The sequence below is a fragment of the Thamnophis sirtalis genome, unplaced genomic scaffold (assembly GCF_051295495.1).
Source record: "Thamnophis sirtalis isolate CommonGarterSnake01/CBP01778 unplaced genomic scaffold, rThaSir2_p1.2 scaffold_8, whole genome shotgun sequence".
NCBI lineage: Eukaryota > Metazoa > Chordata > Lepidosauria > Squamata > Natricidae > Thamnophis > Thamnophis sirtalis.
The window spans coordinates 276,906-299,515 of record NW_028261388.1 but is presented as its reverse complement, the minus strand read 5'-3'; the positions used below and the strand labels follow the sequence as shown (position 1 = coordinate 299,515).

The 22,610-nt window shown below is 62.7% G+C and overlaps 2 protein-coding genes across 2 annotated transcripts; one reads left to right on the top strand and one right to left on the bottom strand.

Annotated features, from left to right (window-relative positions):
* The first annotated feature begins 2,513 nt into the window (after window positions 1–2,513).
* Window positions 2,514–6,187, top strand: CUNH11orf42 (chromosome unknown C11orf42 homolog). Its single transcript, XM_087720915.1, has 3 exons — window positions 2,514–2,585; window positions 4,815–5,523; window positions 5,996–6,187. Exons 1-3 carry the CDS (start codon window positions 2,514–2,516, stop codon window positions 6,127–6,129), a joined length of 915 nt encoding a protein of 304 aa, XP_087577041.1. The 3' UTR covers window positions 6,130–6,187.
* Window positions 6,188–6,611: 424 nt separating this feature from the next.
* Window positions 6,612–13,081, bottom strand: FHIP1B (FHF complex subunit HOOK interacting protein 1B). Its single transcript, XM_014060523.2, is given in 12 exon segments — window positions 6,612–7,054; window positions 7,246–7,267; window positions 7,270–7,407; window positions 7,495–7,673; window positions 8,029–8,949; window positions 9,093–9,262; window positions 9,481–9,560; window positions 9,835–10,002; window positions 10,255–10,341; window positions 10,814–10,972; window positions 11,975–12,586; window positions 12,766–13,081. Coding segments are annotated over 12 exon segments (3,036 nt in total). The 5' UTR covers window positions 12,907–13,081; the 3' UTR covers window positions 6,612–6,695.
* Between the last annotated feature and the right edge of the window lie 9,529 nt (window positions 13,082–22,610).

Below are 22,610 nucleotides of genomic sequence, written 5' to 3'. Positions count from 1 at the left end.
GAAGTGGAGGAGCAGAGCTCAATAAAGATTCAGCTGACTGGTGTTTCTGTCGCGTTGTCTGTCGGGGGTCCTTGGGGTGAAGGAGAGGCGGAAAGGAGGACTCGGGTGGGGAAGGTGGGCAGACACAGCCCCACTGTGCCGGGGGGGGGGGCAGGGTCCCATCCTGGGGTCCAGCCAGGGGCTGAAAGGCGCAAAGAAGCTGCTCCAGGCCAGGCGTCAGGTGGGCCATCCTGGCTGGAAGATGCTGCCAGCTGCTCTGTGAACCCTTGGTTGGCTGCTTCCCCGCCAAAGGCCGCTGGACTGAAGCCGGACCGTCCTCCACCAGAAAGGTGGATCAAGCGCTTGACTGGACACGGGGTCAGGCCAGGTGACCTCCAGGATCCCTTCCAGCATTTTTAGGAAACCTGACGGACGGCAGAGTTGGGTTTCCCCCACCCAGCTGCCCAGGCCCTGCCGGACAGTCGCCTGCCGTCTTTGAAAGCTTCCCGCTGTCCTGCCTAGAGTTCCCACTGCTTTCATTCCAGCCGGGACAAGCAGAGCCGCCACGGAGGAGGAAGCCGGCCTTTGTTTTGTTGCACAACAGTTGAGCAGACAACTCTGTGGGGTCTAGAAGCTCGGGGGCTCTTTACACAGTGGGACCGAGTCCCCCCCCCCAGGAGTCCCTTCCCCTGCCCCACCCCCTTTCACCTGGGACCCCCTAAACTGCTTCAGCCCCCTGGATGCGTGCTTGAGTGGACGGGGGGGCGGTTTTGGTGATCGCAGGCTGAACGTGGCCAGTTCTTAGCCGGCCTCTGGGCAACCGAAGGGGGACGTCCCAGAAGTGCTTTTTCCAGGGGCCCAAATTTTCTTTCTCTTCCCTGGGAGGCGTTTCCTCCTCTCGTCCGAGAAGCCGCTTCAGAGGATCAGAGAAGCGAAAGGAAATGTGGCCCCCTGGAAAAAGGGCCTTTGGGTGAACCGTGCAGGACAGAGAGTCTCCACAGGGAGGATAGCCAGGAAGAACGGGGGAGGGCAAAGCCAGGACAAGAGCATATCCTGAAGGGCAGAGCAAGGAACAGCCTTGCCAGGGTGATGCCCGGGTCCCTCGCTCCCTCTGGGCAGGAGGGTGGGGGCCCTTCCTTTAGCCAAAGCCTCCCAGTCTGGTGCTGCTGAGGCCCCGGGGGAGCCGTTTCCAGAGCCAGCCCTGTCAGCAGTGGGGCTCCGAGGCTGCCAGCAGATGGTTTGAGGACTGCCAGCGGGTGCAACCGGAGAAGAGTGGCAGCAGCCTCCCTTATGCCACCCATGCAGCCTGCTGGAGGGCAGGCAGCTGTCACTGCAGCTGTGCCCAACTGCTCTTCTGCAGCAGTGGGGCAGGCTGGGCTCCCACAAGCTCTGCAGCAGCTGGTCCCTGGCATGGCTGAATCTCAGCGCCACAGAGCGGCCCCTGGTGTGCCAGGGAAGGAGGGCGTAGGACAGCTCATGTGGGCATGCATGGGCACAACTCAACTGGCCAACCTGACTCGGCCAGACACCCTTATTACATCTAGGCTATCTGTCTAGACTAGCACCAGGCACTCTAGGTGGGGCTGCCCTTGGAGGCCATTCTGGAGCGGCAGCTGGTCCAGATGGTAGCAGCTCAAGCAAGCCTCACTTCCCAGAGGTGCCACTTGTAAGGTGCACGTTTAAAGCCTGGTGGTTGGCAGCTCCCTACCTATAGAAGGGGCTGCTCCCAAAAGTTTCTTCCCAGCCAACGTGATTGGGGAAGAGGGGATCCCTCAGGATTCCCCCATCAGAACCAAGAATCTTGGAGGCTTCCTGAGCAGATTTCCCCCCCCTCTCTTTCACACACACATGCAGAGAGGGGGAGGGGAGAGAAGGGAGGGGGAGAGACTGGGGGAGCATCTCCTTTTCCCTGGATATGTTGGGATTTCGGAAGGGGACCGAAACTCCTCTCTGGGATAAACTGAAAGGGATTCCTTGGCGTAGCAGTTCTTACCACAGAATTTGATCAGCTGCCTCCTGGGGATGGTTAAATCTTGCTTGTTTGTGATCAGGTGTGGCTGCCGCCACCTGGGAGCCCTGCAAGGAACCCCCCCCCCCCACTGAAGAGGCAGGGAGGGGCCAATGCAGTCAGGCCTTCAAGATCCTGTTACTGAAGCCGATAACAATAGAGTCCCACTAGAGTCTTGGGGAGTCGGTTTTCTCATTCGTCCTACCTCACAGGGCTGGCTCTCCCTCTGCGCCATTTCCCAGAATTTGTTTTCGCAGACACACACACATACACACACACACACGGGGCATAGGAAGGGTGCTGCTTCCTCCTCCTCCTCTCGCCCAGGTGATGCAAGCAGAGCCCGCTTTGTGACTTCACAGACCAGGGGGCCTTCTGTGCTGGTGTCCTGGCCCTGCTGCCTCCAGGACCCTGGGGGAAAACCCTCCTCCGGAGCTCCCCAACTGGCTCCCCCCTGTCTCTCCTGGCTCCCCTCATGGCCCACCCTGCCACGGAGCCCTCGTGGGCCAGCCCCACAGCAGGCAGGATGGACAGCGGAGGGACCCCGAGTCTCAAGATCAGCGAGGCGGATGCCAACTGGGAACTGATCCGGGACAAGGTGGGACCCGCAGGGTGGAGCTGGCACCGGGGGGGAGGGCTCTGGGTCCAGCCTGGATGTGTCAGGGGCAGCAGCAGCAGCAGCTGGGGCAGAGCAGGAGCCCTGCACACCCTTGGCCTGGATGGGGAGGGGCACAGCAGCTGCAGGACGGTTCCAGGGGCAGCCCTCACCTGGGGGGCCGTGTCCTTGCCAGCAGAGCCCTGGACACCTGGGCCCATTTGGCATTGGGTGCCATCAACGGTTCTCTTGATTGGTGGGGATCGCTCCAAAATCCATCAATTTGAAAGAGGAGGAGGAGGAGGAGGGAGAGATGTGCTTGCAATCTGAAACGATGGCAGCCAAATGAATCAGATCCTGGGAGGAAGAGGAAGGTCGTTCACGAATGAAATTGAATCTGTGTCCAGGGATGATAATGTTGCGGGATCCTATCTGGGTCGGTCTTTAGGCTTCCCAGCTTTCGGACTCATGCTGGAGCCCCTCCGGGGGGAGCCTCTCTCTAGCAGAAGGGGGGGGTGCTTTTGGCTGTTCTGTGCATGTGTTTACATGGTGCCTCTTGTGTGGGGCTTTCCAATCAACACCTAAAAAGCCACCCACTGCTAGGTACACTACCAGGTACCAAGTAAATGCCCAGAACAGCCCAAAGCCCCCCCCCCACCTCTGCTGGAGAGAAGCTCCCTCCGGATGGGCTCCAGCAAGAGGCCCAAAAGCCTAAAGTTCCTGGGGATCGGCCCAGATTGGATCCGGCAGAAAGAGCATTTCTCCAGGCCAAACTAATATCCGGTTTGACTCAAGCTGGTCTTCTGCCTGATCGCCAGGCGGGTGATCAATAGGGGAGGACTTTCAAGCCCAACCAGAGGGAAGCGGCCCAGAGCTCAGCCTTAGCCCGGGGGGGGGGGGGGTGGTCTGCAGGAGGGATGAACCACCCAGGAGGAAAAATGCCAAATCCCGCCTGGACTAAGACGATGGGAAGCCGCCTCCAGACCGGCATTGTTGCCAAGAAAACTGGGTAGATGTGTTGGCACCATTAAAGCCAGATTGGGCAAGAGCTGTTCACGGAGGGCGGGGGGGGGGGACGCCTACTGGAGAAGGGGCTCTCCGCAAGTAGCAGGAGCGATGGAACTGGAGGAGCGAACCAGAGGGACTTGGCAGGGCCCCAAGGGGCAGCCGATGCTGCTGCTGCCGCTGCCGAGGAGAAGGTGGCGGCCGAGGGAGGGAGCGGCTCTTGGCTTCTGCAGCCGACGTACCGTCTTCCGTTCTGAAGAGAAAACCAGGAGGGGAGGGGCTGGGGGGGGCTTGAGTCTCCTCGCGGCAGCCCATCCCCCAAGGTGCTTCTTAAGCTCTGTCACTTGAAGGACTTCGATTCCCAGAATCCCTGCTGGCTGTGGAATTCTGGGAATTGAAGTCCCCAGACCTCCAAGGGTGAGAAAGGCTGGCCTGTTGGGTGAGATGGGAGCCTTTGAAGACCTGCTGATCCTCCCAGGGAGGGGCATGCCTTGGAGACCCTGCCAGGGGCGATGCAGGGCTGGGCAGGAGGAGGGAGGAGTGGAAATACCGGGGGAGGGGGTGTATTCCCAAAGGATGGGACCCAGCACCTGGCAAGGAAGGTTTGTGCCTGGTGGGAACCGGGAGGGCTCCAAGCTGAATCCGGCAGCAGCGGAGAGAGAAGGGAGCTGGGGAAGAGCAGGAGACCTGGGGGGGGGCGGGCGGAGGCGCTCAGAGGCAGGCATGTCAGTACAGGACAAGAGAAGAGTCTGCTTGCGTCTCCCAGAAAACCCTCCATACAAGGGCACAGAAACGCCAGCGTGTATCCTGGCCTCTGGGCACACAGGTCCAGGCAAGAGCCCCGGGAGGAGGAGGAGGCACGAGGGGGAAATCCAGAGGGATCCTTTTCCGGAGGTGGTTGAGAAGATCTGGGTGGAGCAGAGGAGGGAGCCTTCCTCTCAGGAAACCATGGGAGATCTCAGGAGCCCAAACACCATCTCCTTCCTGCTGAGGGGGAGGGGAGGGGGGAGGGGGTCCGCCGGCTCCCCCGGACGGTTTGGGTCCCAGGTTTCACTTTCTCTTGAGACAGGCTGAGTGGTGGCATCCTGCCCCTCCCACCCCTAGCCTTTGTGGCCCCCTCCCTCCCGTACCTGGCCCTTCTCTTCCAGCGGGGGAGCGGGAGAGGTGGAATGACACAGCTGCTCCCAAAGGCAGGGAGGCCCACTCTGCCCCTGTGTCTCCCCGCAGGTCGTTGAGGAGCGCTTTGGGCCCACCGTGGTGCCGGTGCCCTTCCTGGAAGACGCCTCCTCCTACGACCTCCTGACGGTGCTGATCAAGAAGGCCCAGCTGGGGCAAGGCCTCCTGCGCAGGCAGAGCTGTCTGGTGCCTATTGGGCCCCTGGAAAGCCTGCTGCCCGGGGGGCCCGCCCCCAGGGAGCTGACCCACTGCACCCGCGAGTACAGCGCTCGGGTGAGGGGCGAGTCCCGCTACGAGGAGACGCGCCTGGTGGACGGGGCCCTGCGCCATATCCGCCTCTGCATGGCCGGCGTCCATAAGAAGGTGGCGTTCTTGGCCCTGCGTCCCGGGACGGTGGCCCTGCGCCCCGACCTGCCCTGGCTGCGCTCCCAGAGGAGCCTCTACGTGGTGCACGAGGTCTTCTACGCCGGCAGCCTCTCGCTGTCCGTCGTCACCCAGGAGGCTGAGCATCACCACTTTGTCCAGGAGCAGCCCCTCCCCGTGGCCTTCTCCTGCCTCAAGTTCTCCCTCAGCCACAAAGGCGTGCTGGGCTCCCAGAAGCACATGGGCCACAGCCTTCCCGCCAGGGCTGCCTGGGTGAGGATGGCCATGCTGGAAGCTTCTCCCCCAGCCAGGGCTCTGGAGGCCCCTCTGCCCAGAGAGAGCACGGCCCTGCGCAAGCGGTGGAGGGCCCTGGGCAGGCCCCTGCGGACGGTGGCAGGTGAGGAAACGGTTGGGGGGACGACGCTGCCTTCTCCCTCAAGGCAGGGATGGAGTCCCTGGGCTTTTCCCCCCACCCTGCCGCGTTCCCCAGAAAACTCAACCCAGGAGGGCCAGTTTCTCCAGAGAACCCAGGGGGCTTCAGCCGGCTTTCCCAGCAGGTTCTCCCTGTGGGGTGCTGGGCAAAGGGCCCCCCTCCCTTCCACTGGGTGGTCTCCCTGGAGCCCAAGGAGCCTCTTCTAGCATGGCTGGAGGGCAAGGCCTCCCTGCTCGCTCACTCCCTGCCCTGCAGATAGATACCCATCCTCACCCCCTCTGCAAGTAGTAGTAGTAGTAGTAGTAGTAGTAGTAGTGGTGGTGGTGGTGGTGGAGGAGGAGGATTTGGGATTCCCAGCAGTGGGGGAGACTCGGGGCCTTTTTTTCCCTGGGGGACTCCTGCCACAACCCCCCCTCCTTGTTCTGCGTCCCCACAGGGAAATGGCCCTTCAAGCAGCGGCGGCCCAAGCTGGGCTTCTCCTGCGGCAGCCTGGCTGACCCCGAGAGGCACTGCATGTCCCTGCCCCTCCTGCAGAGCATCGCGGCCGCCGAGAGCGACACGGAAGAGTGACCTGGATGGCAGCCCCCCCCCCACCCTCCCCCAGCAATAAATGGCCTTTTTTCGCAGGTAGCAATGCCCAAAGTCTGGCCTGGTTCGGAGGGGGGGGGCTGTTGTCCAGACAGGCAGGGCCTTTTCTTCATGGGGGGACAGCAGGGCCCCTCCGGCCCCCAGAGGGCAAGGAAGCCCAGCCCTGTGAGGGGGCCAGTATGGATCCTTGGCAACCTGGCCCTGGGGGAGGGGCTTCCATAGCACGGCTGCCCAAAGCCTGGTTGGGGAACTTGAGGTGCCCCCCCCAGTGGGAAATGAAGAGCCCCCCCCAAAAAAAGCAAGAGGATCCCTGCCCCTCCCAGAGGTCAGCGGGTAGAGAGAGGGAGAAGGGCTGGAGAAAGGGCTGGCCATGGAGACCCCTCACCCACCCCATCTGGATGGGCGGGAAACGGCCCCTTCCCAGGCACACCACAGAAGCAGCTTCTTTTATATATATATATATTTATATATTGCAACAAACATTTTTTTCCAGAAAAAAAGCATTCATTCCCAATAAATTAAAAAGGTCCATTTCCTGGTAAGGAGTTTTAAAAGGGGAGGGGCCTCCCTGCGGGTGCCCCTCCAACCGGACAGGACAGGGAGTGGGGGGGGTCACTCCGGGGGGGCTCCAGCAGGAAGGGGGAGGTGACCGCGTGGGCCTGGGCGATGGCCGCCAGCTCCTTGAGGAACTCGCTGAAGATGACTGCGCAGTAGACGGCGTTCTTCACCCGCAGCGCTTCGCTCTGCTTCTCGGCAGAGCCGCGGAAGAGGGAGCCGCCCGAGAGCGCCTGCAGCACCTGCCCTTCGCGCACATGCTGCAGGGCCAGCTGGGCGGCCTGGCGGGCCCGCGTGGGGCTGTTGGTGTGGCGCATGATCAGCTCCCCGATGGTGGGCTTCCGGCTCTTCACTGGCGGGAGAGTGAGCAGGGGTCAAGATCGGCAGCCTTAGGGCCAGTGGACAAAGGCTGAGCCTCCCCAAGGCAACTGCCCCTGTCCCGGGGGAGCCCCTCCCACCCACCCCCCAGCCGCCCCCAGGTGCCCTTTCTCCCCTTGCACAGTCCCCATGGGCAGATCCCCGGCATTGCCCAGCATTGCTCACCGAGGGCCTCGGGACGGCGTAAGGGGGGAAGGGGTTGGTGGCATCTGGGGCGTCCGGCCTGGCCCGGGCAATCAGGTACTTCCTGGCCTTGAAGAGCAGTGACGGGAAGTCCTCCTGGCTGTCCGCGAAGCCCTCAATTTTGTTCTTCACGGAGCCCAGGACCTGCCGGAGGGGGAGAAGCAACCAGGCCCTCAGCCACCCTCTGCAGGGGAGGGTGGGGGTGCCCCTCCCCCCTAACCGCAGCACTACCTGGAGGAGGGACTTGACGCTGGGCTGGAAGACCATGTTGGTGTTGAGGAGGAAGGAGCGCAGGAGGGGCTGCGGGTAGCAGGCGAGCTGAGCCAGCAGCCCCGTCAGCAGGAAGTTGACGTAGAGCGAGTTCTGCAGCATGTTCTCCAGTTTGGCCAGCAGGATAGCCAGGAAGGGGCCTGCAGACACGGAAGGCCGTCAGGCAGGTGGACCAACACCAGGCCCTGGGCTGCTGCCCAGGAGCAGGAAGGGGACCTATCCGGCCTCTTGGCTGCCCTATACTGGATCCGAGAGCCAGCCTGAGACGGGAAGGACTCCTCCGCTGCCCCACACGGGCCTGGAATCGCCGTCAACCGGCCCATTGGCAGCAACCCAGAAGACCCCCTCTTGCCCCCCAGGCAGCAGCTTCCATCACAAGGGCCGTTTCAGAAACGGACTTCCCAAAGGTTTGCCAGATCCTTCCCTGGGATGCCAACGGACAGTCCGAGGTGGGAAGGAAGAAGCCCACCGGGTGTCCTGGGGAAAGAAACTCACCGGTGAATGGCTGGCTGGGAGGCTGCCCTGAGGCGCGGAGCGGGCTTATGATGATCTGGGACAAGGGGTCGGCAGGCGGGGCGGGGGCCGAGCCCTCGGGGCAGGAGGAAAAGCAGTGGTAAGCTTCCTCTTCCTCCCGGGAAAGCGGTTCAGGCTCAGGTGGGGGATCCACGCCAGGGCCTTCCTCGGCTCGGTCCCCGTTAGCCATCTCGTCCTGCAGCTGACACAGTTCCCGATGGAAGTCCTCCGCCGTCAGCGGACCCCCATTCTCCAGAGGGGCCTGGCTCAGCCCCTCATCCGCGAGCAAGTCCAGGCAGGAGGCGCCTTCACAAAGGTTGCGCGATGGGACTGACCCGTTCTCCAAGGGGCTCTCGGGGGGGCACCAGCGGCCCTTCTTGATGCCAGTGTCCACGTGGGCCCCGTTAAGCAGAAGGTGCTTGTCTTTGGTGTCCGCTGGTGGGGCAGTGCTGGGCAGCAGGCTGGCAGGGGCCCCTTCCAGGCTTGCCCCCCGCTTTTTAGTCCGGGGGGAGGCAGGTGCAGGGTCTGGCGGGGGCCCCCTGGGATGGACGGATGTGTTGGCTGCTGAGGAGGAGGCACCCGGAGGCGGAGCTAAGCCGATGGCATTGGGCTCCTCCCCATCGTAGGGAGCTGACCAGACGTGGCAGGCACGGACGCAGAGGTCGATGTTGAGCCGCGCATCCCGCAGGTACTCCAGGTAATTCCCTTCCAGCTCCGAGACCTCCTCCCACCTGCCGGGACGGTGAGCAGGGCTGCCCGTGGGCGTCCCTGGAGAGCGGTGGGTGGGGCTGGGGGCCTCCGTGCTGGAGCTGGGCTGGCGGGTGAAGAAGGAGATGCGCGACGGCGTGGAGGGCCTGGGGGTGGTCACCACGGAGGAAGAGTCCACGCTGGGGCTGCCTTGGCCTGGGGACACGGAGGAGGAGGAGGAGGAGGGTCAGCCAAGGTCAGAAAGCCTCCACAGGAGGAGGGGCTCTGCGTGCGCAGGAAGAGGCGCCCCGGGAGGGAGGCCTTTCGGGTGGGCTCTCCCCACCCACCCCCAGCCTCACCCTTGGACCAGGCTGCCCGCTCCTCTTCCTGGTCGGGGCTGGGCAGGCTCTCTGGGCTGCAGCAGCGAGGGATGAGCGAGAGGAACTTGGCAGCAGCCTTGCCATACAGGTCCAGCTCCTTGACCGCTCTCTTCTGGCTCAGCATGACGTGGCTGCAGGGGATCAGGTACCTGCGGGTGGGGTGGGGGTGGGTGGGGGAGAGAAGCTGCTGACGGAAGAGCTGTGGCACCACCTGCAGGGTGCTTAGAGGCCCACCAGGGGGAGCTCCTCTTCCTCTCCATTCCCTTCCCCTGCTGCCCCTCCCTTCTTGGGCAACAGCTCCACCCTCCTGGGCAAAGCACGCCCTTCATGGGGGGGGGGATTCTCCCCTGCAAGGAGCCCCCAGTACCTCAGCACCAGCTGCAGCAGGACGTCCTCGCAGTGCAGGCCAATCAGCGTCCGGAAGAGGCTGAGGGAGACCATGCAGAGCTGGGGGGACAAGGGGAAAGGGCAGAATGAGAGGAAGCAGCCCCCCCACCCCAGTTCCTCCCCCCACCTGAATTAGGGAAAGGTCCCAAGCCCCCCTCCCCCCACTTCCTGCAACCCTGAGCTACGAAGCCCTCCTGGCAAGCTGAGCTGCTGCTCCTGGAAGGGTGTGTGTGTGCTGGGAGACTGACGTGCGGGGGAGCCTGTTTTCAGCCTCCCTCGTGTGAAAACTGCGTGGGCCCCTCCCCCAGTGCCCCTGCCAGGCTGGCCGCCTCACCCGGGAGTTGCTGGCGATGCGTGCCACCAGCGTGTCCAGGATGGTGCTGCTGTCGTGGTGGTGGAGCAGCAGGAAGCGGAGGAAGGCCTTCAGCAGGGGCGTCTCGCTGATGCTGCGCAGGAAGAGGTCCAGGTAGGCCGTGCTGGCGATCATCTCCTCGATGGACGTCTGGCGGACAGAGGGAGCTCAGCAAAGGCCCCGCAGTTGGGGGGGCCCAACGCCCGTCTCCTCCCGGGAGCTGCCTCCCCTCCCCTCCCCACGATGGCCCATCTGTGGCAGAATCCCTGGAGGCCTCGTGACGCCCCGTAGACCAAGCAGTGGGTCCCCGGCCAAAGGCAGCCCCCCCCCCTCCTGCTGCCAGGAACCAAAGCACACGCCAGGCAGTTCCCCCAGGGGCATCGCCCCCCCTTCCACCCTCACCTTGTGCAAAGCCGGGCCCATCACTGGCACCAGGAACCCGTTGTGGATGTAATCCACCAGCTGCTTCTGGACCAGCGGGTGAGCCACCTGCCAGGAAAAGGGGCAGGAGTCCGAAGGGCTGCCCAGCCAGGACCCCCGAGAGGAGGAGGAGGAGGAGGAGCAGCTCAGAGCTGCTGGGAAGACCCACAAAATGACTCTCCCACAACCTCCCCCCCCCATACATCAGGGAGGGGGGCTCATAGAGAACGGCCCGAGGGTCTACCTGTGGTGGGAGGGGTCAAGGAAGGTGGACAGGGGCGCTGCGTAAAACGTGGGAGGGGCAGGATCCACAGAGACCAACCTCTGAGTGAGGGGGAGGCTAGCCCTGTTTGCACATGGAGAGCAAGAGAGACCCCCCCCCCTCTGGGCTTCTCCCACATTCCTCCAGATTCCGCAAGAGCTGAAGGACTCCTCTCAGCTCTCCAGGCGAGACCTTCTGGGCCAGGTCCGCTGGGGGGCGGAGCCAGCTCCTGAAGGCCCTTTTCTCCCTCCCCCCCACCCCACTGGACGGAGGCCTTACCTGGATGACCGCATTGCAAAACTCCAGGGAGTTCATGAAGAGGACCAGGGACGGGACCCCAATCCAGTCCTCGCGGCGCAGAAAGTGCCAATCGTCCCCGCGGACTTCAAGTTTGCGGGGCAGTGAGGAGTAGAGGGCGCTCAGCCCCGTGGCCAGGACCTAGGTGGGGGTTGAAGAAGCTGTCATGATGCAGGTGGGGGGGGGAAGCGGAACATCCCCCCCCCCAGTGCAGACAGCTGCCCCATCGCTCTGTGAGGCAGCTTTGGCTTCCCTGAGGCCTGCCCTGCCATGAGGCCTTTCTCACCCTCGGCCCCCTGAGGAAGACGCCTGGACCTTCCGCTCCTAAACCCCCCCCAGGCAGCAAAGAGAGTCTCTCCTCTTCCATCCAGGATGCTGATGGGAGCTACCCCCACCCCCACTGCTCAAGCCTTCCAGTGTCCTGGTGCCCGCCCAGGGCCCAGCAGGGTCCAACTGCCTCCTTTGCACTCGTCTGGGGAAGGGGGAGGGGGCAGACAGCCTTTCCCAGTGGGGGATGGGCAAACGGGCAGTCAAGCCCCCACCCCTCCAATGCCCGTGTGGGCTGACTGCTGGAGCTGGCTGGCTGTCCCCCCTTGCGGGAAGCACCTCTGCAGTCTGAGCAGCATCCGACAGGGGGGCACAGTCAGGTCAGCGCAGAGCCAGCACACCAAGCCTGTTGACCGGCCCTGCCGCAGCCGAGGGTCAGCCGAAGGAGCCCACGGAGGAAGCGCAGCCCGAGACCAGGAGCAGCCTCTCTGCTATTTCTGGCATTTTCAGCCTCTTCCCCTCCCTCCACAGCCTGCAATTCTGGGTGCCCACATCGGCTTCTAAAACCGGCTCTCCACTCTCTAGCAACAGGGTAACAAATAGAACCAAAACCTCAGCTCAAAATAATGCAGAAGCCTGAAAAAATGACGGGATTAAGAGAACCGCTTGAGGACAGCTGTTCAAAAGAAGAATGAAAACAGAAGGCTGCGAGGCGGGCGTTGAGTTGGGAACGAAAGTTGTAGGCTACTTTGCAAGAGCCAAGAGAGGCTCCGAAAGGCAGCTGGGTCCCAACCGAACCAGCAGGGCAACGGGCGCCGACGCCTCCCCTGCGCTGGCAGGGAAAAAATACCCGGAAGGTGATTTCCGCGGCCTTACCGGGCAGAAGTAGGAGTGTTCGGTGATGTAGCGCGCGACGGTCCGGCTGCCGGAGGACACGGCCATGAGCAGGAGTAGCGCATCCCGCGCCTGCTGGCCCACGACCCCCTCGTGGTGGATGAAGGGGATGAGGAGGGAGAAGAGCAGCAGGTGGGGGGGTCCCTGCTCGGAGGGGCTGTGGAAGAAGAGCTCCAGCAGCGGGGGGTCCCGGGCCACGGAGACGCAGAGCTGATTCAGCAGCAGCACCAGGTTGGTCTCCAGCAGGGGAGAGGCCGGCTCGGCGCACAGGGCCAGCAGGCGCAGCAGGGGGGCCACCACGGCCTTCTGGTGCAGCAGCGGCTGGTGGGCCTGGCTGATCAGCATCTCGAACAGCTTCAGCAGCTCCACCTTGCGCTCCTCGGGCACCTCCCGCTGCAGGTGCCAGCCCAGCAGGTGCTCCAGCACGTTCTCCGAGACCGCAAACTCCAGGATGGGCCCCATCGCCGGCTCGCCCCGCGGGCGCTCCTCCGCCAGCAGAGTCACCATCTGGTAGGTGTTGTTGCGCACGGCACTCAGGTCATCGGCGGCCCCCGGGGTCACGTGGGGCCCACGCTTCTCCAGGATCCTCAGCACCTGCCAGGAGAGGAAATGGGTCGGGCTGGGTCCCTCCCCTGCTGGGTCCCCTGAGTTGGGGTCTCTTGCACACCCGTCCGGTCTGCTCCGCACACACGCTGGCTGTGGTCCCCCGTGCTCCGTCGTCCCTTCGTGCTGCCCCAAGCCGCTCACCTGGGCCACTCACCTGAGTCACTCACCTGAGCCCAGTGGTTCTTGAAGACCATCAGGCAGGTTTCGGGGTCCGCCATCACCGGGCCCTGCAGGCCGCCCCCCCGGCTTGCCCTCGGCCCAGCTGCCGCTCGGGGGTTCAGCTTGCTCAGCCAGCTCATCTTCTCCATGGGGAGGGGCCTCCCAGATCGGAACCGCAGGGGGGGGCGCTGGGGGCTGCAGGCAGGTCAAAGGTGGCCTCACATGAGGCAGAGCAGGTGAGGGCAAGCCGCCAGTCTCCCAGCTGGGGCATCCATATCGCTACGGGAACGGTGCCCAGCTGCAGACACAAGAGACAGAGAGTGGGCTGTGAGGGAGGGGGGGGGGGAAGCAGACCCCCAAACAAGGAAGGGGGCAGGCACAGCCAGCAGGCAGGTGATTCGGGCACCTTTGCAGGTGGGCACCAGCTGCTCCTAACCCCGGGAGTGGAGGGAGGCCCCGCCAAGCCTTCGCTGACCCTTCATGAGAGTAGCAGAGACCCTCGAGCGGGGGGGGGGGGGGAGACGGCCCCAGCTTTCCTAGGCTAGGACTCCCCTCCCTGGGGAAGCCCAGTTTCTCAGGCAGAAGAGGCCTTTCCCAAGACGCTCAGCCCCCCCCCCCCCCAAGGCTGCCGGTCGTTAAGGAGCATCCGGCATCCGAGCCCTGGAACAGCAACCGCAGCGGCCAAGTCCCCCGTGGGTAAGCCAAGAGGAGAGGCCGGGAACTCCTTTGCCAACTGCCAGCAGGGCACTCCTGGGGCTCCAGCCCCCCGAGCACAAAACCTGGGATGGCCGGGGGTCTCCTTGAGTGGCAAGGGAAGGGGGGAGGGCTGGTCCAAGAAGAGGAGGAGGAGGCAAAGCCGCATGATGGGCAGCTGCCCTCTGCACAAGAAGGGGCCCTGCGATGCGTCTGCGCGTTCTGTTATCACAAGCTGAACGGAGGCTCAGAAACCACTTCCTGAACGCTGTTCTGCCAACGGGCAGTGCCGGGACTGACTGACAGTTAGTGCCCAGCTTTGAAATGGCCTCTCAGCACAGCTGGAAGGGCTCCTTCCCTCGCTCAGGGCACACCACAGCCTGGTCCCTGGTCCTGACGAGGCAGAGGCCCTCCCTGCCCACAAAACCTCCCCAGAGAGGCAGGAAGGGGTTTGCTCCCAAGACCTGAAATTGGAGCCCCTGCACAGAGAGGTGGAGGCCCAGGGACCGTGCCCAGGAGCCAGGCGGCCTCCGGGGGCAGATGGGCTTCCTGAACCGAGAGGACCACCTGACCTGCCAGCCAACAGCCCCCCACGGCTGCTCTGGCAGAGGCTCTCGGCTCCTTCAAAGGCAAGCATGGCCCGTTTGCAAAGACCAGCAGCCACCGCCAGCAGAGGACCCGCATGGGCTCAGCCCCATGGGCCTTCAGCTGCTGCAGCGGGGAAGCGAGCAGGCCGGCTGCGGCTCCAGTTCGGCTCTTCTCCCCACAAGGTTGGGGGCAGCCAGAGGCATGATGGGGAGGAGGCCTGGACAGACGGGCACCACCAGCTACCAGGGCAGCAAGAGGGGCTGGTTGCCTCTGCCACCACCAAAACCCAAGACCTGCTTCCCAGCAGCCTTCGGAGCGGTGCCACTGAGAGGGCGCTGTGAGTGGCATGGCCCACATCTGCCAACCTAGGCCGAGGGACAGCCAGGGCAGGGGCACCCTCAATGGGCCAAGGAGGATGGCAAACGTGCAGCCTCCGGGGTCAGATCTGGGTCAGAACCGTGCGCTCTGCAGTCGTCTCGGTGCCAGTCTGCCAAGACCCCTCGGGGGAGGGAGAGAGGGAGGGGGAGCACTTGGGGGGCAAGCGAACGCTGAGAAAGCAGAGCTGCCTGCCCCACACAGCATTTCAAGGCCAATCCGGGTGGAGAGGAATGCGGATGCCAGGCAGCTGAGAGTCGGGGGGGGGGTCTCTTCTTCCAAACTAACTGGAGGGTGGGGGGAGCGCCTAAGGAGGGAAACAGTTTCACTTGGGGTTTTCCCACGTGAGTTTCAGTCCTGGCTTTGCACTCCTGGGTTCCACTTGGCGTCTAGTAAGCCGAGTTTTTCCCCAACCGATGATGTTTCTTAGATGCTCAGGCTGAGGCAGGATGGGCACTCGGCACATGGGCCGCCTTCAAGCGTGCCCGAGGAGGAGAGGCGGGGGGGGCTTCAAAGCATGGGGGGAACCTTCCGCTCGGCTTGGGATTCCCCGAGTTCCCACACCCACCCCAGGGATGGGCTTCCTGCAAGGCCCCTCGAAAGGCCCTCCTGCTGCACCCAGCCAGCCCCCGCCCAAGGGTGCCAGTTATGGGAGAAGCTGAGCCCCAACCCCATTTACATCTCAATTCTTTGGCCTTCCCAGGCTCAGCAATCGGGCGAGGGGGGGGGCAGTTGGCACAAGGCTGGCGGCAGGGAGGTGCCCTTTGAGCCGAGACCAATTGGCTGCCCCTCTCAGCTCCAGGTAAGACCCAGAAGGCGGCGTGATTTCAGCTGACCCAGGAGTGCGACTTCCCCAAAAGGCCCCATTGCAAAGCATAAGCAGTGGAATATCTAGGTATGTACGGTGACTTTTAAGGACACCTGTAGAAACACAAGCTTGAAATGGAGGTGGGGGGCAAAGGCTGCTCGTAGGAGTTCCAGCATCCAATCCTTAAGCAGAGCCCCCCCCCCAGCCACACACAAAACATTCTCCCCCCCAAAGGAGGCTGAGGGGGGGGGTGGGGCTTGGCCTTGGATCGCTTCTCATAAGCACCAAAAACGGCCACAAATGTGAGGTTCAATTAAGCGCAAGCTGAGAACACCAAAGCCCCCCCATTCCCTTAAAAGCACCCCTTCTTTTGAACCCCCCTCCCCATTATCCCAAGAAGCCAGATCCAAACCGCATCCCACCACAGTGGGAGGGAGGGAGGATTGGCGAGGCCTCCGGATTCCCAAGGCTCCCCCTACCTTAACCCCAAGGTCAGCTTCTACGGCCATCTGGGTGTAAACAGAGGGCTGAAAGGGGGGGGAGGGTGTTGCTCACAGCAAGACGGACGTCAAGAGCCAGTGGGAGCGGAGCAAGGGTGGGGCGGCCCAGAGCTCACCCACAGAGCCCCTGGCCAAGGCCACCTGGAGAGCCAAGGAGGGGCACCGAGGGACAGAGGCCGTCCCAGAATCTCCCAGGCCACGAGGAACAGGGGCTGGGCCAAGACCTGTCAAGGGGTGCCGAGTGGGGGCAGCAGCAGCACCCCGGAGCCTCTCCCCATCCCCCCAACAGCCGGGCTCCACCTGAAGGTGCCACAAGACCCCCAGCCCTCCCCTCCACCTCCCTCCAGGGCCACCGGCTTTCCCACCCCCGGGACAGACCCCGTCCCTCCCCAGCAGAGGCCCATGGAAGGGGCCGACCGGGGCCCCTTCTAAGACTCCCTCTTCCTGCCCAACACGGGGCAGGCGTCCCCTACGCACACTCACCCACGGCCAGGACAAGAAGGCGGAAGCAGCCGCTTGGCTCTTTATCTGTGGACTTTGCCCCTTCTGGGCACTGCCAGGAGCCCCAAGGAGGCCGGAGCAGGGCAAGACAGGAGGATGGCCTCCCTCCAAGCCCCCCCCCCCGTCTGACTGGACATGAAGGGGCAGAAAGAGAGCCCCTTCATGGGGGGGGCACCTGCTTTCCGGCCTTGCAGGGATGCTCCAGCCATCTGCGGCTGAGCCGGCCCCCGTACCCTCCCCCAGGAGGAACCGGCCTCTCCCGCAGGAACCACCAGCTGCAACGGCCGGACTCTCAGCAGCAGCAGCAGCGGTGGCCTTTGCCCCGAGCCCTCCAACCTCTGCTTAACCCCAGCCGAGCCCCAGGCCGCCCCACACCGGCCACTGAAGCCCACCAGCCGACCTCGGTCCGAGCCAGCCAGGGGGGACCCAGGCAGTGGGCCAGAGGAGGAAGGGGGCCCTGCCCTGCACCGGCCCCCAATCAGAAAGGCCAGTCAACATTGGGGGGGCTTCCAACCAAAGCCTCCTTTTGATGGATGGGAAAATCTACCTGGTGGTGCCCACTTCCTTCCGCTCAGCCCCATCAGCCCCTCCCTTGGCTGTGGCTTCTAGGAGGGGTAGTTGGTGATGCTGACCTGCACACGAGGTGATGGTTCTCTAGTGGGGAGCGACTAAAAGCCCCCTTCCCAAGATGGGCATCTGAACCCATGGAGGCCTCCCTCCCTCCCTCGTGACCCCTCATCCTAACCGCCCCCACTCCTGCTCCCCCTGCAAAGCGATTCCCATGTTGCTGCCAGCCAGGCAGTCCCCCATCTGGGCCAGCGGTCCTGGGGGGCAGAAAAGACCGAAGGCCACCATAGCTGAGGCCTCCTTTGGAGCTGCTGCAGAGACCAGCTAGGATCAACAGGAAGACCCCCCCTCAGCTGATCCAGCCACCCCTCCCCCTTCTCTACCCTTCCAGCTGCTCTCCTTCGGTTCCCCCCCCCCCCAGCATTGCAGAAGGCCAGGCTGGGAGGGGGAGGGCAGAGAGAAGACAAGCTCTCCTCCATGCGAATGCTGGCAGCACCCCCACCCCCACGGCCAAATGGGTTCTCCCACCCACCCACCCACCCACCCACCCAGCAGAAAGCAAGCAGGCCCAGCCTCCCTGCCAGCTGCAGCTCTCCTCCCAAGATTGCCAGATTCCCCTTTTGGCGCAGGTCACCTCAGGTTCCCCCAGGCAGAAGCTGAGGGTTGTGGGGCAGGAAGAGGAGGAGCTTTCTACAAGACCCCCCCCCTTATCACTCGGCGGGGGGGGAGCGCCCCTCCAGCATCCAAGTGGGATGCCCTTGGCAGAAGCTGCCAGTCGGGATGCTCAGAGGGCCCCTGTCTGTGGGTGGGTCGCAGGAGCAGCCCGGCCCCCACCCTGGTATGCCCCCCCTCAACTGCAGCGTGAAGGCTCCCGACTGGAGGCACAGGTGGCCCACACTTCCCCATATTTAGGGGGGGAGGGACAGTCTAGAGACCTTTGCCCCCCCCCCCCGCACTTCCTCCCTGCAAACCAGCAGCCCCACAACTTTGGTGGTGCCAAACTTATAGGCGTCCCTGGGAGTGGAGCAGCTGTGGTGAATTTGGGGCTGAGGAAAGTCAGAGCCTGCAGCTATTCTGCTGGGGGGGGCAGGAGTCCCCCCCCCAGAAACCCCCTTCTCCTCAGCCAGAAATAGACTGTGGGGAGGAGAGCGGAGGGGAAGGTCTGCCAAGGCCCCACTCCAGGGCACCTGACCCACAGGGGTCGCCTGGTGATAAAAGGACTCCAAGAAAGAGGAAGCCCACAAGTTGGGGGAGGGGGGGCAAGAGAGAAGCCCAGCCATGGACTCTGCAACGAGGGGCTTCCACGGCATCCCACCCACCGCTGCTCCACTCAGACACGAGCCTACAGCCCTTCCTCTCCTGGGCTTCCCCTGCACCAGATGGGCAGGGTGGAAGAGGCACCCCCAGGGGGCTTGGGGGGGGCAGGGAAGAGGCACCCCCAGGAGGGCTTGGGGGAGAGGGGGGGCAGGGGACAGACAGCAGCCCTTCGGCTCCTCAGCAGGGCCTGCCTGCACCCTCCACATTGCCTGGAGGGGCCCACCAGGAGGGCAGGGGTAGCAACCTGACCTCCAGCCTCCTGGGGGGGGGGGGGCACAGCAGTGCCAATCCTGGATCCGCCCACCTGCTGAGCCAAGGAGGAGCCGCATTTTCACAGCCTCTGGGCTAAATTTAGCCGCTTTTGCAAGGCGCTGCTTGCCGGAGGGGCTGGCCGACCTTGGAAGGAGCAACAGCCGGGAGGGGGGAGAACAGAGGCACCGGCGGTGCTGGAGGAGGGGCCAGCAGCAGACAATCCCCCCAGGAAAGGCGGGGAAGCCTTCAGTCCAGGGAGGGTGGCCTTCACTTCGGGGGTTTTCTGGCATGACCTCAGTCCCCCCCCCCTCCACGCTGCCTCCCCAGAGCAGCCCCCGTCCTGCTTCTGACCCTCTGATTTGGAGAAGACCCCCACCCGACCTGGCTGCTCTCTGGCCTCGAGGGGGGCTTTCCCCACGCCCTCCCAAAAGAGGGCAAGGCATAACTCCCCTGCGCCCCCCCCCTGCACAGCCACCCATGTTGGAGGTCTCCCCCACTCTCACCTGAGAGGCCAACCGGGGCATCTCCAGGCAGGCTGGCCGCAGCAACCCAAGAGCTGGCCGACCCTTCTCCCCCCCCCCGCTTGCGGAAGCAGCGCAGCCCCCCGGAGCCCCCTCCCCAGGCGGAAAGCTCCCTCTGCGGCCAGGAGGATGCCCGCCTGCCCGCCCAGGCGATGCCCGGCCGACTGCGGAAGGTTCTGCGGCCGGATGGGCGCACCCGAGAGGCGATACACGGGCAGCGGCGGTCGCCTGGCAGCGGCCGCCTGATCGCAGCCCGAGGAGCGCAGCTGCCGCGGCATCGGAGCCGGCGGCCCCTCGGGAGCCCCGTCGGCAGAGAGAGGCCGCCCTGCCGAGCGCCCGAGGCCCCCGCAGCCCCTCGGCTCAGCCGCCCCCGGAGGAGCCTCGCCGAGACCCGCCCGCGGGGTCAGGGACCCCCGCCCAGGACGGCCCGTCGCGGAAGCCCCGCACGCAAAGCCTAGCCGGGGTGCACAGAGGCTCCCCTCCCGGGGGACCCGCTCTGCAGCCGCCGCCTTTCCCGCAGCCCCGCAGCCCAACGCGGACGCCACCCAGCCGCCCATCAGCCCCGCTGCTCGGGCGCAGGCAGCCTCGGGGTCCCGGCTTCCCTCCGCCTCCCCGTCCCGCCACGATCGGGCGGCAAGCAGGCCGCAGGCGAACCCCCGAAGGACCGGGCTGCCCCTTTGCGGCAGGGCGGAGGGAGCTGCCATCGCCGCGGCGAGCCCGGAGCCCCAGCGGCGCAGACCCGCCACCGCCGCCCGTTCCTCCAGCCCAGCCCCGGGCAGCGGGTGGGGCGACGCTCCGCGGGCCCTCCGCCCCCCGGGACCCTCGGCGGGCTCCTCCAGGAGCGGCAGCGCCCCCGGCCCAGCGCCCGCGCGCTTACCCATCGGGGGCGCCGGCGGAGCTCCTGTCCCGCTGGCGCTGCAACTGGGGCGGGAGGAGGAGGGGGAGAGGGGCCGGTCAGCTGGGCTCCCGTCGCAGGCCCGGCCGGGGAGGGGGCGGAGGGGAGGGGGCGGCCGGGGCTCCCCAAGCAGCCGCTCCACGGGCGCAGGGGGGGCCTTACCTGCCTGCCGCCGCCGCCGCCGCCGTCGCCATTTTCCCCGCGCCGCCGCCCGCGCAGGCCCCGCCCGCCAGGAGGAGCCCTCCCGCCGCAGTCTCCGCCCCGGCCCGCCCCCACCTGCAGGCCCCGCCCCCGCCGCACTCCCTGCAGGCGCCCCGGGACCCTCCCGGACGCCCCTCCGAGCCTCCCGGGGTCTCCTTCCAGCAGGGAAGCCCGACTCGCTGCCCGGAGGGGTCCCGGCTCTTGCTCGACTTCCTCCCTCTCCCCCGAGGTCCACAGTCCACGCGGCGTGGCTGAGCGCGGATCTTCGGCAGGGGCTGGAAATCCGGGTCCGTCTCCCGGGTGCCCGTTGCCTGGTTTTGTGGGCGCCTTCGGGTGCCGCGTGGGTTGTGTGCCTGGTTTGGAGTCGGGGGGCTCCGCCGGTTACTGCTCTGGTGAGTGGCAGACAGAGCCCAGCCTGACACGACCCCCACGGGAAGCCCCCTTTCTTAAGCAAGGCGAGGGAGCTGGATCCACCCAGCCTTAAGAGGGGGGGTCGTTCTTAACTGCGTGTGTCACGAGGTTCCACGCGAGGGGTGGGGGCACTGTTCCCTCTAAGGTGCGCGCGTGCGCGGCCGCGCACGTCGCTAGAAACCTCCGCGCAGAGCTTTCTAACTGCCGCGCAGAGCTTTCTACCAAAGCAAACGTGGAGAAGTCCTTTGCAGGCAGCTAGAACTGGCCGCTTGCAAAGGACCTCCCCAGACTTGTTTTGATGAGCCGCCAGTCCTCTTGCTTCTTCTCCTTCACCAGCAAAGCTCCCGCAGTGGTGCCTCTCTCTCCACGCGGAGCACCTGAGCTGGCCCCCGCGTTATCCCTCCCCCTTCCTCCTCTGCCGTGCTTTTGAGGCCGCGGGAGCTAGTAGGAAAGCGGCGGAGGTGGAGGCGATGGCAGGCATAACCCAGAGCCCAGCTGAGGTGCTCCGAGCGAAGGGGGAGGCACCACCGCCGCTGCTTTGCCGGTGAAGGAGAAGGAGCAAGAGGACTGGCAGCTTTGAAATGGTCCCGCGGCTGCAGATTTGATTCAGCGTAAGCAGGGGCCGAACACATGCTGAGCCGACTTTGCGCAGTGAGGCGGAGTAATTCAACCCCCCCCAAAGAACACGTGTCTCTCTCTCTCTCTCTCTCTCTCTCTCTCTCTCTCTCTCTCTCTCTCTCTCTCTCTCTCTCTCTGTCTGTCTGTGTGTGTGTGTGTGTGAGAGAGAGAGAGAGAGAGTGTGTGTGTGTGTGTGTGAGAGAGAGAGAGAGAGAGAGAGTTGGATCAAAATTGGTGGCCAAAGGAGTGGAGGGAAGGAAGGAAGGAAGCCCTGCCCCCTGTGAAAAAAACTGAAGATGGAGCAGTGAATGAATAAACCATAAAAGCAACAAACAGTTAATGCGTAAGTAAGCTGAGGAGGAAGTTCTCAACTAAGGAAGAAATATTAGAAAGAAATATAAAAAGCTCAATATGCCAAAACACTTATTTTAGTCTTCATTTAATTACTTGTATTGTAGTCTGATGTAACATCTTTTTAAAGTTAACGTTAGTTAGAAAAGATAGGGTACAAAACTTAAATAATAATAAAAATTCTACATTCATTTTGAAAAATAAATGCAATACTTGATTAATTTCATATCTTTATTTAAAATAGTTTTGGCATGGCATATCATTTTATTGACTCAGTTGGAAATGATGTGGATGTTGTATCTGATTCTGAGGCATATATATTCTTAAGTAACATAACATATAGCATATTGTCCAAACTTGCTAGACTATTTAATTGATCTTATTACTTTAAAGGGGGAGAGTTTCATGATAAATTATTTTATTACATTTATGTTGTATTTATATATTATATTTATTACATTTATATTCCACATTATATATTTGTATTGTTATTTTAGTGTTTATTGTCAATTTTGATAGATATATTGATATATCAATACTGATTTTAATCATACTAAATAACAATTACTGCTATTATTTATCAGCATTAAATATTTACATTTTTAATATCGAGTTAGTCATATTTTAGAATAATAGGATTATCTTTTAATAGGATAATTGGCAAAATCTAATTCACATGTGATGGGTTGCATTCCAAAGGAATGTGAGAGGACAGGTTGCCTGCAAAATGCCAGGACCCAGGACCTGTTGGTGCCATGTCTCTCTCTAGCCAGTCTAATGATCTAAAAGCTGAGCAGAAGTCTTTTTTTTTTCAGGGTGAGCGGAAAAGTATAGTGTTTGAGTAGCACATTTTGATGCCTGGCATTCATCAGGCTGAAACCTCGCTCACAATTGGTGCTTGGTGCTTGGCGCTTGGAATGTTGTGCAAATGTCCAGCAGACGAGACAGAAGTTCAAACTGTTGCTCTCTTAGGTGCTCAGGCATGAAACTGTGCCGCTCAAACACTATACTTTTCCGCTCACCCTGAAAAAAAATTAGAGGGAACATTGGGTGGGGGTCGTTCTTCTTTATTTTTAAGCAAACAAAAACATAAAACGCGTAAAACCTTCTTCCATTCCATGTAGCCTGTCGTTTGGTTACAAGATTTTGTGTCACCACTTGCAATTATATATCAAGTCACAAATTGTTCATTAGACAAAGTACATTATTGTTATATGTCAATTTTTCAACTGTCATTATTATTCCTTAATTTTAA